Source organism: Perca fluviatilis, chromosome 22 (genome assembly GCF_010015445.1).
Source record: "Perca fluviatilis chromosome 22, GENO_Pfluv_1.0, whole genome shotgun sequence".
NCBI classification, from domain to species: Eukaryota; Metazoa; Chordata; class Actinopteri; order Perciformes; family Percidae; genus Perca; species Perca fluviatilis.
In genome coordinates this window covers 23,060,264-23,076,094 of record NC_053133.1, presented here as the reverse complement: position 1 = coordinate 23,076,094, position 15,831 = coordinate 23,060,264, and the positions used below count along the sequence as shown (strand labels likewise).

General features: G+C 41.0%; 1 protein-coding gene and 1 long non-coding RNA gene across 3 annotated transcripts; both read left to right on the top strand.

Annotated features, from left to right (window-relative positions):
* The first annotated feature begins 4,263 nt into the window (after window positions 1–4,263).
* LOC120552653 lies at window positions 4,264–5,141 on the top strand. 2 transcript variants are annotated; one of them, XR_005638061.1, is made up of 5 exons: window positions 4,264–4,281; window positions 4,598–4,659; window positions 4,753–4,828; window positions 4,920–5,007; window positions 5,112–5,141. It is a non-coding gene; the product is annotated as an uncharacterized LOC120552653 (long non-coding RNA). The 2 variants fall into 2 exon arrangements; XR_005638060.1 differs by lacking the exon at window positions 4,264–4,281 and having other exon boundaries at window positions 4,560–4,659.
* Window positions 5,142–5,197: 56 nt separating this feature from the next.
* Window positions 5,198–7,375, top strand: LOC120552718. Its single transcript, XM_039790942.1, has 2 exons — window positions 5,198–5,277; window positions 5,361–7,375. The coding sequence occupies exon 2, from the start codon at window positions 5,783–5,785 to the stop codon at window positions 7,373–7,375; it is 1,593 nt and encodes a 530-aa protein (XP_039646876.1). The 5' UTR covers window positions 5,198–5,277; window positions 5,361–5,782.
* Window positions 7,376–15,831: the final 8,456 nt, after the last annotated feature.

Here is a 15,831-nt window from a genome sequence, read left to right as displayed (position 1 = left end):
CTGCACCTCACAAGTCAACCTTTAGTGAGACTGCACATGTGCTGTTCGCTTTTATCTTTTCAGCTGAGCTCCAAGGCCATTGAACAGAAGGAATAGAAAGAAGATACTCAGACAACAATTTGTGACTTAACTCACAATCAAATCTTAGGGGCAACTGCACAGAAGCCCCTAGTGTTTTATCTTTTAAGAAGCAAAGACGACACAGACGTTTGCTGATATTTTAAGGTATGACTGACCCTTAAGAACTAAAGCAGTTATTTCAACACATGCCCTGCTCAATTTGTTGTTTTATGAGGTATTTTCCTAATTTCCCTTGGTAGCTGGCCATATTTGAATTACATGATCGAATGCAGACATTTCTACTGAAGCTATTAAAATGTTTCATCTGCGTAAACCATCAACTGTAAATATCAGATTATCTGTTAAAGAGCAAAAGCCTCTTTTTGCACTTGCAATTTTTAACCTGTAAAAATACAGGGCAGTGTCTAATGCGATCAAAAAGCAACAGTTATTAATTGCTATGCAAAGGTCGCCTCAAACAGCCACAGTGATGTGCGGCCATAATATGTTGCATTTAGTCACAGAAACACAGCAGTTTGTCAGCTGTTTGGCTGGAAATAACTTCACGCAATAAATACTGCAGGTTGAGATTATTTTAATTATTATTTTAATAACATTTCTTAATTATCAAAATGATGGGGTCTCAAATGGAAGCCACTACTCAGTTGACAAATCCAATAATGCGTCAAAAATAATGGTTTGTCTCCATACTGGGAGACCAAATACGGTAGAACCTCAACACAGGTGATGATATAGTTAAGATCACAAACACCTACAATGACAGCAACGTATTACACAAGCCTTTTTATCGTAATAAAGAGCGCATTGATTTGTGATTGATTCCCCAGTGGTTGTGGGAGAAGGAGTAGATAGGTTTAAGCTGAGCTGATTGAATGATGCAAGCTAAAGGAGTTCTGTCTTCTTGTTGCGAATTAAAGCGGAAGAGGGCTAATTCGTCAATGAAGTCGTCATCCTGATTGAACTTTCACTAAGCCTACTATAACAGTGTAAGGGTATTCAGAGGTGGATTTTCCTTTAAGCACTTAGAGGGTGTTCTTATCCGGAGCGAATTACAATTAGAGCAGATAGTGGTTCAACGTCTTACTCAAGCTCTACGCTGATGATTGAGCAGAGATGGGCCTTCTCGGCTCCCACAGAGATTGAACCTGCGACCTCTTGCTTATGAGATGGTCTCTCTGAACACTGAAGCACCCTGCAGAGTGAAGTAAAGCAGTATGCCTTATAGCTAAACCACTTAATTCAACCTTTCATATCATTCCCATCATTCCCATATTCAACCCAGCACGATCCTTACATTTTAACAGCCACTGGCGCGAGCCAGTGGCTGTTAAAATGTAAGGATCATTTTGTGGCGAGAAATCTCAGGGAACATTCACAACTTATCCATTGCATAAACAAACACAATTCCAAACAGCTGCTCAGAAAAGGCTACTCAAACACTTCCGTCTCCAACTCCCTTTACAGTCCTCGCCTAATTCCTCGCCTAATTGGTAATCCGAACTCCAAGTGTCATTTGGTCAAGCTCAAGATTCAAATCTACAATTAGCCTATGACTGGCTGTCGCGAGACATGAAAGAGCTCCAGAGAGCTCTGCCAGCAAGGTCAGGGTGACGTTCCAACGCTCTCGCTCTTTTAACACAACAATCCCAGGTGGGAGTCGAATACCAACTGAATCTTTCCAGCTCTCTCCCTAGCATGAAAAAGAGACGTAATTGTTTACTCTGTGTGCACAGTCGGATGGCTAGGAGGGCTTATCCATATTATGTAGCGAGTGCTACAGCAGAGACAGAGAGAAGAGAGGCCTGTTTGCTCTGGCTCCCCAGAGGGAGCTCTATTCAACAGCAGCCTGATGGATGCTCATGCTTTTGTTCTCAGGGTTTTCCACAGGCTAACAGCGACGATTTTCTACCGTCTAGCTGCCATCTGCATTTATGAGACTGCAGCGCTCCCTCTCTCTCTCTCTCTCTCTCTCTCTCTCTCTCTCTCTCTCTCTCTCTCTTCTTTTTTACTTCTTTAAATTAAATTAAATTATACCTAGCAGACTTTTCCAACTTCAAGAGTAGGAACTGTGTGTTGCATTTAAATCTGTGATTTGAGATGTAATATGTGGTTAGTTTGAGTAATAAAAAGTTTTATGGGTGAAACTTTGATGTTCTTTGTGCTGGAAGGAATGTGTGTTTGCCGGCCTATCGTGTCATAAAAAGGCAGTAGAAGGACATATTCATAACATAGTAGCTCTCCAACTGCCGGATGCTCTGCCATCATCACATCATACAGTGCAGTCCATACGTATTTGGACAGAGATACATTTTGTGTTGCCTTTGTGCTCCGCTATATTGTATTTAAAATGAAATATTAAAGCTCTGGATTTATTTTAGGGGCTTTATGTACATAGAGGAAATTTGATCTCTTTTAATGCAGTTTCCGAGTATTAGGGAAACAAAAGGCAGACATTACAAGTAACAAATGTATATTCAATATTTGCTTGAATATTGTTGTAGTTAATACTACGGAGCCCCGGAGGTGACATGGAGTGAAAAAAAAATCGGAAGGAGAAAAAAAAAAAAAAACGACTTGACATGTACTGGTGGCAAACACTAACTCGAGATCTCGACTTTGAAACTCGAGATCTCGAGTTTGCGAGGGAGAAAAAAAAAATAATGAAAAAAAAAAAAAACGAAGGAGAAAAAAATAAAATAAACACGTACTGGGGACAAACACTAACTCGAGATCTCGAGTTTCAAAGTTGAGATCTCGAGTTTGCAGTACGGCCTGGGGCTCTAGCTTCTTGGTGTCGGTTTTGGCTCCCAGGAAGCAGGCAGTGAGCTCCAGATCCTGCAGCCGCAAACGGACTCTGCTGCCCCGGGGGGCAGCTGTGTTCCTGCCCGGGGGAAGAGACGCCGCCGCCGGCAGCTTTGCCTCGCTGCTACGCCGGTCCCTGCTGATCCAGATCGGACCGGACAAAGACACTGGTGATCGGAAAGATCTTACACGTAGTCCAGGACGACCTGTACGTCGATTCTCTGCGGAAAGTTCTATTGCCTTTGCCGGTGGCAGGCGGACGGAGAGGATGTATTGCGGGGCAGCAGAGTCCGTTTGTGGCTGCAGGATCTGGAGCTCACTGCCTGCTTCCTGGGAGCCAAAACCGACACCACGCAGCTGGAGCCCCAGGCCATAGGCTACTGCTGGTACGAAACATGACCGGGGGACCGCCGCAGCAGCTAGGCAAAGTTGTGTTCATGCCCGGGGGAGGACACGCTGTAGCCGGCCACGGAAATCTCCGCCTCCCGCTGCCATCTGGATTAGCTGGGACCGGTGCAGCAACGAGGCGAGGCTGTGTTCCTCCCCGGGGGAGGACACGCTGCACCCGGCCGGAAATCTCCGCCTCCCGCTGACTTCTGGACTGGATCACTTTGTTCACTTTGAAAGTCGAGATCTCGACTTTGAAACTCGAGATCTCGACTTTGAAACTCGAGATCTCGAGTTAGTGTTTGTCCCCAGTAGTAGTATAAAGATGGCGGTTTTGCGCGTGCATGTGTGACGTCATCTCACACGCACACGCAAACCTGCCATGCCAACTGATGATATGTGCGTGCGTGATGACGTCGCGGCCGCACGTCGTTACTCGCGATCGCCATCTAGTGGCTGAATATGTTAGTGCATCTAATCGTCGGTGCGCGCACGCATCTAGCGGATGTGATGACGTCGCGGTCGAACGTCGGCACCCCGCGAGCGCCATCTAGTGGCCGAATATGGTAGTGCATCTAGCGGATGTGATGACCTTCGGTGTTGCGGGTCGACGCCCCCTGCAACGAGGGTCTTGTGGCCTTGAGCTGAGGCGGCCTCAACAAACCGCCGAATGAGGTCACTCTGTCGTACTACCCGGGGGTCTGCACACTTTTAGCTTTTCTGCTAGCTAGCTAGCTTACTACCACGTTTTTCCACAATCAATACCAGTGAGTTGTTCTTTTTTTTGTGAGAAGAAAAAAAAAGAGGAATCCTTTTTCAGCAGTGCACTGTTTAAAACCCCTTGTTTCATGCTAGCTGTCTCTTTTTAGATGCTTTTTTCTAGCTAGTCTGGTAGCTAGCTAGATAGCTACCACGTTTTTCCTCATCAAAAAAAACCTCTGGAGTTTCACTTTTTAATTCTTCTTGGTGAAAGCAACGCAGGTTTTCGTTTTTCAGCAATACCTACTAGTGGTAAGTAAATTTAAAAGCACCTCTTATGTTTAACGTGATGTTCAAAGATATTTAATTCATTCAGTCATTCATGAATTAGCTAAAACTTTGACCGTGGTGTTGGTAAGCGGGCGGGGTGTACCATATGACGATAGTAAAAACACGTGTTAGCCCAGTGGTTAGCTTGTAAATGTGAGGTCTATTGTTGTGGGTGTTAAATCGTCATAAAGGGGTGGTTTGTGGTGTTTAAAAACCCTTGTTTTCAAGGCTGACTGCTCACTTTTTACCTGCAGTTTTAGCTAAGGTGCTAGCTAAAAATTTTCCCTCGTTTTCTCAGGCTTCCTCAACAAAGACCTCTGAAGAAAAGAGGATTCGTTTCTACAGAAATGGCTGCGTTTGGTGAGTAAATTTAAAAAAAAAAAGCTTATTGTAAGGTGTTTAATTCATTCAGTCATTTGTGACTTAAAAGTTTTTTTTTGTTGTATAATGCAGTTTGGGTCATTAGGTGATTTTACAAAGAGCTGGGACAATGTGGCTGTGTTAGTTGATGAAACACTTATACCACAAGGTAAAAACCTATAAATATATTATACACTACAGCATTAATTGATTTAGTACTGTGTTTTCATTAATTTTTTGTTTTTTGTTTTTTAAAAAAGAGCTGTGTAGCCCGATCCTACAGACCCCAACACACCAGAACATAAAACAAAAGGTCCTTCTAATAAGGAATAAGAACGTTGGAAACAGGTATTTATGGGGCTATTTATCTCTTTCAGGCTGTAATATTTATTACTATTTAATTTATCACCGTGTTTCTAGTCCTCTAATATATATATATATTCTGTGTCTAGACAATCCGTTCCTGAACAAAGGATCCGTAAAGGGTGATGGCTACTCGATAGCACAATAGGGCTGAAATCAACCATGATAAAAGGTCGTGCTTCTCTAAACCTCTCTGTGAAAGCTGCTACCCCTAAAAACGTTCACCATCGTAAGCATAAGAAGCAATTTATTGAGGTGAGTTGAAAAGAAAAACGGTAAAATGCTGTGTTGTATAAAAAAAAAATAATCTAATGCATCTAATCTAATGCTTATTACAGCCTGAGCCATACCAGAAAGGCTTCCCGCCCAAAAGACGCAACCATTCCTTTGTTCCGGTTTCATCTTACCCGGCCACTGTATCTTATGATCCTAACACAGTTGCAGAGGTGAGAAACCCTTTTGTATCTAGCAGAATATATAGAATAAATTAGATGTCTTGCAAACAGCTAACACACAATTGACTGGTTTGGTCACAGACTTCGGAACAACGCTGGCCAGCCAGGTCAGAGCTAACACGCATTTGGTTGATTTGGTCACAGGTTTTGGCACCACGCTGGCCAATCAGGTCAGCTCTCTCAATACGCTGATTGTACCTATGATAGTATGCCTTAAAAAGACTATGAATATGCCCCCACAGTAAAAAAAACAGGCTATAGTTTGTGTACAATATAAAAAAAATTTAAAAAAAATTAAAAAGAAAATGCCACCGCCACCCAAAAAAACAAAAAAATCTGAACCCTTAGGTGTGTGTGACGATAGTAGTGACGAGGAACTAGAATGGCCATGCGAGGACGATTACACAAGAGCAGTAAGCAATCCTCAGGATTTTGCACGTTTGTGTGCTATACATGCCAAAATATTCGAAGCCTGGGCCCAATCTATGCCTAGTGCTAGCGCTAGTGAAAGCAACAGTGAGAAAACACAAGAATTAGATAGTCCGTCCCCTGAACAGTTGTCACATAATGGTCCTTCAGACGTGTATTCCAGCAATACACCGTCCAATACAGACGCTACACAATCATCAAATACAGACCCCCCAGACATAGATCAGAGTAATAAGAGACCTGCATGTTTTCCGAGTGTTCAGCCGTCAAAACGATCCTGTACAGATGAACAGACCGGTCCCCAACCGTCCACAAGCGCTTATAGTACCCCTCCATCACCCACAGAAAATCCTCAGGGTGGTGTGCAGTGTGGTGCGGGGCGCGTTTCTAAGGTAACATCCGAAATAGCATCCAGACAGATACCCCTTTTTAATGCTGCTGAATTTCGTCAAGATGTCGACCTGCGAAATATTGATTTGACTGATATCGGTAGTGTTCCTGAAAGGGTGTATAGCACCTTAACAGATTTAATAGCGAGGGCTTTGGGCAATGCAACACAGGACAGCGTTTTAAATGTTGAGTTAAGGGGGCCAGCCGTAGATGTCCCTATCCAAACAATGTTGAACTCAGGCGATGGCTATAACACAGACACATTTCTGGAGCAAGTCGCACAAGCAATGCAGAGTAACGATAATTCACTGACCGATGACTCTTTAGAATTAATTGTGACAATAGCGCGCAATATGTCGGGAGGGGGTGTCGGGAGACGTCGAAAACTAGGAAGCATTGGTTACGATCAAATATTGTCAGAAAAAGGTAATGCTTTGTATAACCCCAAGAATAACGCTGGTAACGACAATCTCTGCTTTTCTCTCTGCCTGGCACATTATGTAAATAGCAGATGGTCGCATGATGAGAAGATGAATTATGCTAAGCATCTGCATAGTGATTTGGGTTTTGACTACACACATAAGGTTTCGTTCTCTGATGTTGACAGATTTCAGAAACATTTGAAAATGAAAATTGTGATATTCCATCATGTAGCCGGATGTAAAAAACCCACGATCTTCAAAACGCACGACCAACCAGATGTGAAAACAGCATGGTTGTATTTGCATGACGAACATTATTATCTCATCGTAAATAAAACGGCTTTTTTTGGGGCGTCGTACGTTTGCGATGGGTGTTACAAGACCTACCAGAACCCTCTGGGGCACCTTTGTAGTTGGCTTTGTAATGTGTGTTACACTGATTGTATACCTGACAAGACCATTAAATGCACAGGCTGTAAACGCATATGCAAATCGCAACAGTGTTTTGAAAACCATAAAAACCCGACGTGGAAACACGGGCTTTACACCCCCACTATAATCAAATATTGCGGAGTCCTGTCACGCGAACATATCGTGTGTCGAAAAATCCACACAGCTGTAAAAAACCTAAATGCCTACATTGTAGAGAGCCTTTAGGGGCTACTACGCACTCTTGCTATATACAACCCGTCGAACGCAAAGAAAGTAGTGATAAGTATATCTTTTACGATTTCGAAACACGTTATCAATGTGGGCGCCATGAAGCTAATTTTGTATGCGTTATGGATATGGACGGTCAAAAAAACTGCTACGAAACAACAAACTGTGTCGCATCATTCATTAAGAACTACAGACAGGAGAAATACAGAGGCTATACTTTTATAGCACACAATGCATCAGGTTTTGACAGTTATATAGTTTTAGAGTATCTGGTGAGTCAGAAACTTTGTCCAACTATTACTATGCGCGGTTCTAGGGTGCTTCTGATGATCGATTCTACTTTCAATCAGCGTTGGATCGATTCGTTCAGTTTTATCCCTATGGCTCTATCTAAAACACCGGCAGCCATGGGGTTCTCCGATCTTCTCAAAGGCTTCTTCCCACACGAATTTAACAAGCGAGAGAATGAGAATTATATTGGTCCGTATCCTGCACCAGCTCTATATGGTTATGATGCTATGAGTGACGCCTCTAAGAAAACGTTCATGGAGTGGTACGTTACGGTCCGCGACACACCTTTTGACTTTCGAAAAGAGCTGCTCAGCTATTGTGTTAACGATGTAACGGTTTTGATTAAAGCATGCAAAATATACAGAGAGGCCTTCCACGAGTGCACAGGCCTAGACCCGTTTGCATACGCTACATTGGCCTCCTCATGTATGGGTGTATTTAAAACGTTGTTCCTCCCCAAAGATTCTGTTGCTCTGACATACGAAGGGGCCTACCTTAGGCAAAACAAGACATGTTCTGATGTTTCAATACAGTGGCTTGAGTATGTTTCAGACAGAGAGGGCCTTGACATACAGCACGCTCTGAACAGAGGTGAAAAGTCATTTGGTCAGTTCTTTGTAGATGGCTATTGTGAAGACACACACACGTGTTATGAATTTAATGGCTGCTTCTTTCACGGCTGTGATAAGTGCTATGCGTCAGGTGAAATCAATCCTCTCACCAAAAACAAAAAAAAAACACAGGGTGAACTGCTATCGGAGTTCCATAACAGAGTGTCTGCTCTAAAAAATAAGCATCAGCTGAAAGTTGTGGTGATGTGGGAATGTGATTGGAGACAGGCTGTGGACAATGACCCAGACGTTAAGGAGTTCATGTTAACATATGAAAAGCCAGGGCGTCTCAATCCGCGAGAATCCCTCTTTGGAGGCCGCACAAATGCAATGAAACTGTACCACAAGGTAGAAAATGATGAAAAGATCAGATACTATGATTTCACAAGTTTGTACCCAACTGTTCAGTCTAAAAGAGATTATCCAATAGGACACCCCCAAATAATACACAAGGATTTTGATGACATAAACAAATACTTTGGCATTGTGAAATGTACAGTAGCACCGCCCAGAGGCCTGTATCACCCTGTGTTGCCCTACCACTGTAACGGTAAACTGATGTTCCCCCTATGTGCGGCGTGTGCCGTTGAGATGAATCAAACAACACCATGCACACATAGCGATCAAGAGAGGTTGTTGTCTGGCGTTTGGGTGACGTTTGAATTACAGAAAGCCATAGAGAAAGGGTATAAGATTGTTTCCATTGCTGAAGTTTGGCATTTCCCAGAAAAAACTGATCAGCTTTTTAAAGCCTATGTTAAAACATTTCTTAAACGTAAGCAAGAAGCTTCAGGATACCCTGGGCATATCAAAACGGAAGACGAAAAACAAAAGTACATAGATGACTATTATGCACACGAAGGCATTCGTCCTTGATCCGACCAAGATATGTTTTAACAAAGCTGTCAGGCATACAAATAAATTGCTTCTGAATAGTCTTTGGGGCAAATTTGCCCATGCAGTAACATGACTACTGCTGAGCTCATAACCGAACCATCCCGCTTCACACAGCTCATGTTCAGCGTACTTTTGATGTTCGCCAGTTCTCATTCATCTCACCAGAAGTAGCGATTGTCCAATGGGGATACACAGAGGGGGTCGTATCCAGAGTAAAAGATGTGAATGTTTTTATAGGGGGCCATGACCACAGCCTATGCTCGCATGGAGCTATATGATTTGTTGGATAAACTGCAGGAACGTTATTTTATATGTTGACACTGACAGCATTCTGTTCACAAGCAGAGACGGGCGAGTGGATCCCACCTCTAGGTCCTTACCTTGGCGATTTAACGGATGAACTAAATAGCGCCCAAGTCTGTGGGGCTCCTACCGAAGATTATATAACTGAGTTTACTTCCGGGGGTCCTAAATGCTATGCTTATAGGACCGCCAAGGAAATACACAGGTTAAATGCAAGGGTGTAACCCTCAATGCCACAAATGCCAAAGTGGTTACACATGAATCGTTAATTGGGCTTGTTCAATCCTTTGTGACCAAGCAGCCGCAGCCTCCTAACCATCTGACCACAACGGCCTTCACAATAACACGCGACAAAAAACAGTTCCATCTCAAAAACGACACACTCACCAGGAAAGTACAGGTCGTTTAACACAAAACGACGGCGTGTCCAAGACTATACAAACTGTACCTTATGGCTACTAGGGATGTTTCAGGATTTGATGGTAGGCTTCAACACCTCTTTCAGCCTTGTTATCAGTGGTCCCTCTAATTGTGGAAAAACATACTTTGTCAAAGACATTATTGAAAACATGTCGTGCGCGTATTTCACAAAAAATCGATAACATTGTATACATCTATTCATGCTGGCAACCAATATACGATCAATTACTTAAAACGTTGAATATAAACTTTGTACAAGGTCTCCGAATCGTTCTTACGTCGAAAACACTCTTGCCTACTACTAAGAATAATTTGCTCATTATAGACGATGTATAATGAACTCAGCCAGTGATAATTTGGAAGTTCAAAAAGTTTTCACCCAGTATGTCCATCATAGACGCCTTAGTTGTATATATCTAGTGCAGAATCTGTTTATTCAAGGTAAAGCTAGTCGTACAATCAGTTTGAATACAAACTATATGATTATTTTCAAAAATGCTAGAGATCAACATCAGATAAGCTTTACTGGCACGCCAAATGTTCCCCGTAATAGTAAATATTTTTAGAGGCTTTTAACGATGCAACTAGTTACACCTTTGGCTATCTATTGATAGATTATAAAACCACAACCCCCGATATTTTAAGACTCAGAACCGCTTGATATCCCCACAGCAGGTTGTATACGCTCTTAGAAAAAAGGTGTAATAATGTCAAAACCGAATGGAGAGGAATTTTACATTGTTAGACATGCTACATAAGGCATCACCCCGAGACGTAGGTGTCATTGTGAGCAACGCTTAGTCCAGACTTTATTAATGCCCTTTGTGAAATATCTTTGAATGTCTTACAAGGGCACATACCGTTGTCTAATATTCAGTACAAGCTGTTAAAGAAAAAGAAGAAAGTTATTAGACTGATAGCTGATAAAAAAAAGTTAAACATTTAAAAAAAAAAAAAAGACAATCAATCAAACAGGAGGGTTTCTACTGCCTCTACTGGGGGCTGCTATCCCATTCATAGCAAGTCTTATCAACAGGAGTTGAGATGGAACACACTCAGAAAATGTTTTTGGTTCCACAAAATCAATTAGCAGCATTACAGCATCCTCAAACATCGGACTCCTCAAATGTATCTCTGCGGCAGTCTGTACAAAGTGAATTGGACCGAGCCATGAGTGATATATTGAAACAGCAGGACATTGATGTATATGAAAAAGCTAAAAGATATTCAAGTATTCTACAGAGGTACCTGGTCATGATAAAACAGGGTGAACGCGAGAAACGTGTGATTACATTATCAATGCCTGAAGTTGATTCAAAGGATTCAAAAGATGAAGAAGAAAATATGTTAAAAACAGAAGTGTTGAAACATATGCCTATAAGAAACAAAAGAAATGCGGAATACATATTGGCTTCATTATCCCGACACATGACCAGATATCTTGACAGATCAAGGGGAAATAGTTGTTGGAAATAAGAATGTGCCAGGTAGTCATCTGTATGATCTGCTGAAAAGTGTCACAGCCCATAATAATGTTGCAGACCGCTCTAGACCAAAAGGGTGGAACATATTTTTAAAAACGTTAGCTAGTTTAAATGTGCCAATATCCGTAATCCCAAACACAAGGGTACGCCGTTCTATTGAGGCTTTTAAAACAGATACATCATCTGGAAGTAATACACAAACGCCTATGATGGCTTTACGATCCCCGCGCACTCCTAGAGCATTAAGAATGGCCCCTGTATTTAATACACAAACGGCATCTGATTTACGCGCAAACTAGTACTTCTAGAACCTTTAGTATTACACCATCCATTACTAAGACTCGCGGGCTAGTTTTTAATCTTTTCTATTATTACACTAATTTTTATATTCTACTTTTTTAAACCTATTTTTATTATTTTTTATTATTACACTAATTTTATATATTTTACTTTTAAACCTATTTTTATTATTATTTTTCTATTGAGATGTGTTTTCTATTGAGGTGTGTTTTCTTTATTCAACTATGCGAAAAGTCAGTGTTGTATGTAAACTGGTGACATTAAATGAATGTTTTACATAAATTTATTTTTATTTTTAAATCTGTTTTTATTATTATTTTTTCTATTCAGGTGTTTTTTTCTTTATTCAACTATGTGAAAATGCTGTGTTGTATGTTAACTTGTGACATACATTTTATATTTTTTTATTAAATTTTTTTTTCCATTGAGTGGGTAATTTCTTCAGGCATATGAAAATGCTGTGTTGTATGTAAACCTGTGACATTAAATGAATGTTTTACATTAATTTTATCTATTGAATGCATTTTTCCTGTATAATTTGTTTTAAAAAATAAAAAAGGAATGCAAAAATTGAGACATCGTAAGACATGTATATTCCACATTCTTTATTTTTTGAAAAAAAAAAACATCATTACACCATTTTTACACTAATTTTTTACCTATAGGTGGCGACATGAACATTGTACACATTTAAATTTCTGATCATGACACACATCTGGATGTATTCTGCTAACAAAATGACTAACCATTGTATCGTTGCATACAAGATTGGCCCCATACATGCTCAATACTTTTGTAGTATAGGAATCTTTTTCTGAATGTGACATAAAAAGAAAACACAGTGCTGTCCACATGTTGTAGAATAATTATTTTGAACTTGTTTTGTTGAATGGCACATCTCCACACTGTTTTTAAGAGGAAATTGCTAATTTCCTGAGGAAAAAAGGTAGGTGGATGTCCAAAGCTATCAAAGAACAAACCATGCTTGTTCTCTGTAATGTAAATACCTAGCCAGTGTTCACCGGGCATATTACTGGGTTCGTATTTACAACTAACATAGCGGGTAATTTACAAACTACGGTTTTTGGGAGATGATCACATGGCATTACTCCTAAGAAATTTGTGTCTCTATTCATTCTTTTCTCTGAGTACGCTAGTGAGTTCTATCGTATTCATCTTTAGTAATGATCCAATAGGACTTGCCTTCTGTTAGATATTTCGATTACAGAATCAAAAACGGAATAGCAGATAGGATCACAGTCCTCGGAAGGGGTTTTCTGAACCGCGACTCTCCAAGCTTAACGCTGGCCGCTCTTAATCAGTGAAACGTTTCCCTGACCCCCACCGCCGGGTTCCAAATTAAAAACAAAATAGCGTGATAACCAGACCCAAAATCAGATCGTGTTATGGCTAGTGACCGGTCTTTTAAATGGCGCCCTGTTGATTCAATCAGTTGATAATATTCCCGCATATATTGTCCTCTTTGAAAAAGGGCTGAAAAGGACGGGCTGGGTGAGGCTGTCCATCTGCATAAAGGCTAATAAATTCTGTATTATAGTTTCCAAAATTAAAGGGGTTACGGGCATACGCATCCTGTGTATGCTTCCATTATCTACGTAAAGCTATGACTACAAATTTAGGAATCTGTCCTATGAACAGGTTTCCTTGGTTGCAAAACACGCGGTGCCTGTAGGTATTGAGAAGGTTTTAGAGATACTCTGTCAATAGCATATTTTGCATTAGTATGCTGTAAGGCACGCACTATGAGCTAGTCTTTACAGTTGGTGCAACTGTTATTTTCTTTGACAAATAGACTAGCAGACATTATTTTCACAGCGAATTGACATTCCTAGGGGTCATTAGTACAAAGTCGCCTTTTGAACGGATGAATTTCAAAGACATGTCAACACCATTTAGCAATAGTTTTTCTTGAAAAACAAATCTGTAATGTACTGGTGCTATTAATTCCACAATATGGCTTTCGGATGTGTATTCACCCCTTTGTGCCAACCCCATCATTATCGCCTGTGATAGATGTCTCATCCATTTTGCCAGCTGTGTCCTTACAAAATAGCCCTGTGCTAAATTATGTAGCCAACGTGTCCTCTCCATAATTCAGAAGACATTCTATAAGGGCTCTATAAGGATACGTGATTTGAAGACTGTGTGATCAGTCTATCACCCAACATTATATCTACTTGTGGAAAAAAGACTGCATCCAGGATAGTTTATAAAACCTACATCAGCTGCGCATAGCCAACAATGTGCCATCAGGGTTTGTAATCCTTACACGCGGTATACAAGTATGAATCGTTAAGGTCTAGATAATCCTCCCGGCCAGGGTAAATGAAAATTCAATAGGACCGGGCGTCCGCTAGAGCTGACATTGGGGGATTTCTACAAATGTTGATTTTCGATAGATGTTTGTGTGTACGGGTACTGTAAACAGATCCAATTCTGTCTTCACACACTCTTCGGACTGATTATGAATAAACGCCATGATTGATTCTGTAAAATTAAAATATGTCTTTGTCAGGGCCAGAGAGCCGGTTCGAGCTCTACGCCTGCTGACAGATGCCTCTCTTTGACAATCCTTCGCTTTTTGGTGGCGTTTTTATGCTTTTTGTTCACAAATCCGGTTACGCCCACATCCTGGTGGGGCTCTTTTAATGCTTTTAGGCCTGTACACCATTAGCCCATTTCCCTGTTGTCTGATGCCACGGCATTCCTGACATTAGTCACAACATCACCAATAAAACCACTTGCTGCTGTTTTCAGATGAGGTTTGGCTATATTAAACCCTCTTTTTAAAAGGGGGACAGCATTCGCCATAAATTTCTGAATATCCCCCCTAATCCATGTCCGTATTGTGCTGGAGCCTATGAACCCCGCAACTCTCCACCAGCTTGATTCATGTAATAGTGCATATATCTTCCATCATCGGATGTGTACGCTTCCTCATCATTTCAATGCTGTTTCACAGGTCTAAAAATGTAGTTTGACAATTACTTTTCCGTATGAGAAAGGGATGTGTTGGTTCTGATCGTCTCGGAAGTTCTATTTGAATATCAGTAATACTCGAGGTGCCAACGATGTGTAGTGAGGACTTCGTCGCAACTTAGAGTGGGCATACGCTTTGCTCTCATCAGAGATATTTATACAACGGAGTAGGGTACATGACTACCGAACCGTAGCTGGTAGTCCACAATGTCACTATAAATAAATATATTATAACGACTCCCATGAATGTCTGCCGGGTGTGGAGCTGCACATTTTAAATGAGGGCCAATGTGAATTTCGAACACAGAGTCTGGAATGAACCTAAGAATTTCGCCAGACGTCCTTAAACACACAATATTCCAACCGCCTCCTCCCGTGAAAGAATCTTATTAGTGATAGGATTGTGTGTCATAGTTATGTGGGCTAGGGTTGGGTTAGCAGCACATTTCATATTATATCTTTTAACAATGCTGTCGATCGTATTATAAGAACCAACTGTTAGCCTTAGCTTGTTGAACATTTTCGCTGCCTCGGCATGAAATCAACCTTGGCGATCATTCTCAGTGAAACTATTCCAGACCCTGGGGTATTGAATTTCAATAAGACCAACTTCATACGGCTCTTGTAATATGAGTGGTTTAGCCAGTTTTGTTCTGAATTGCCAAATCTTATTATTTGATAAACTAATTGTGAGGCATTACTAGGCAGCGTAACAAAAATCCGCTCTTATTCATAGCTCCAATACCTTTCACTAACAAAACACAAATGACTAATATTACAAGACTGGTACACGCTTTTATCTTACATCAACTATGTCTTTTCAGAGAGCCATGAATTGAATTTCTGAGGCCATCCTAACCATTTCACAAGTACAAGCTTTTACGGCCCTGTTTCTTCGAGCCAGCACTTTCTCAATTTTAAACACTTTGTTTTTTGTCTACAATTACAGACTGTAACTCGGCTCCGTGAAAAGGTACCTGTCACCGCTCCCCACACTATTGTCTTTCAGTATATAAACAGGAGGAGTTCTACCTATACGCTTTGATATTGTAAAAACTCATCTGTAAACGTCTGTTCGGAACCTTTACTTAAAAAACGCCTTGTGCTTTGATATCCTAACGGTGTCCCCCATCTGAAATTTAAACAG

What these genes read in the sequence shown, in the direction of transcription:
- LOC120552718 (XM_039790942.1), top strand. Translation starts at nt 5,783, where the DNA reads ATGCCACCGCCACCCAAAAAAACAAAAAAATCTGAACCCTTAGGTGTG.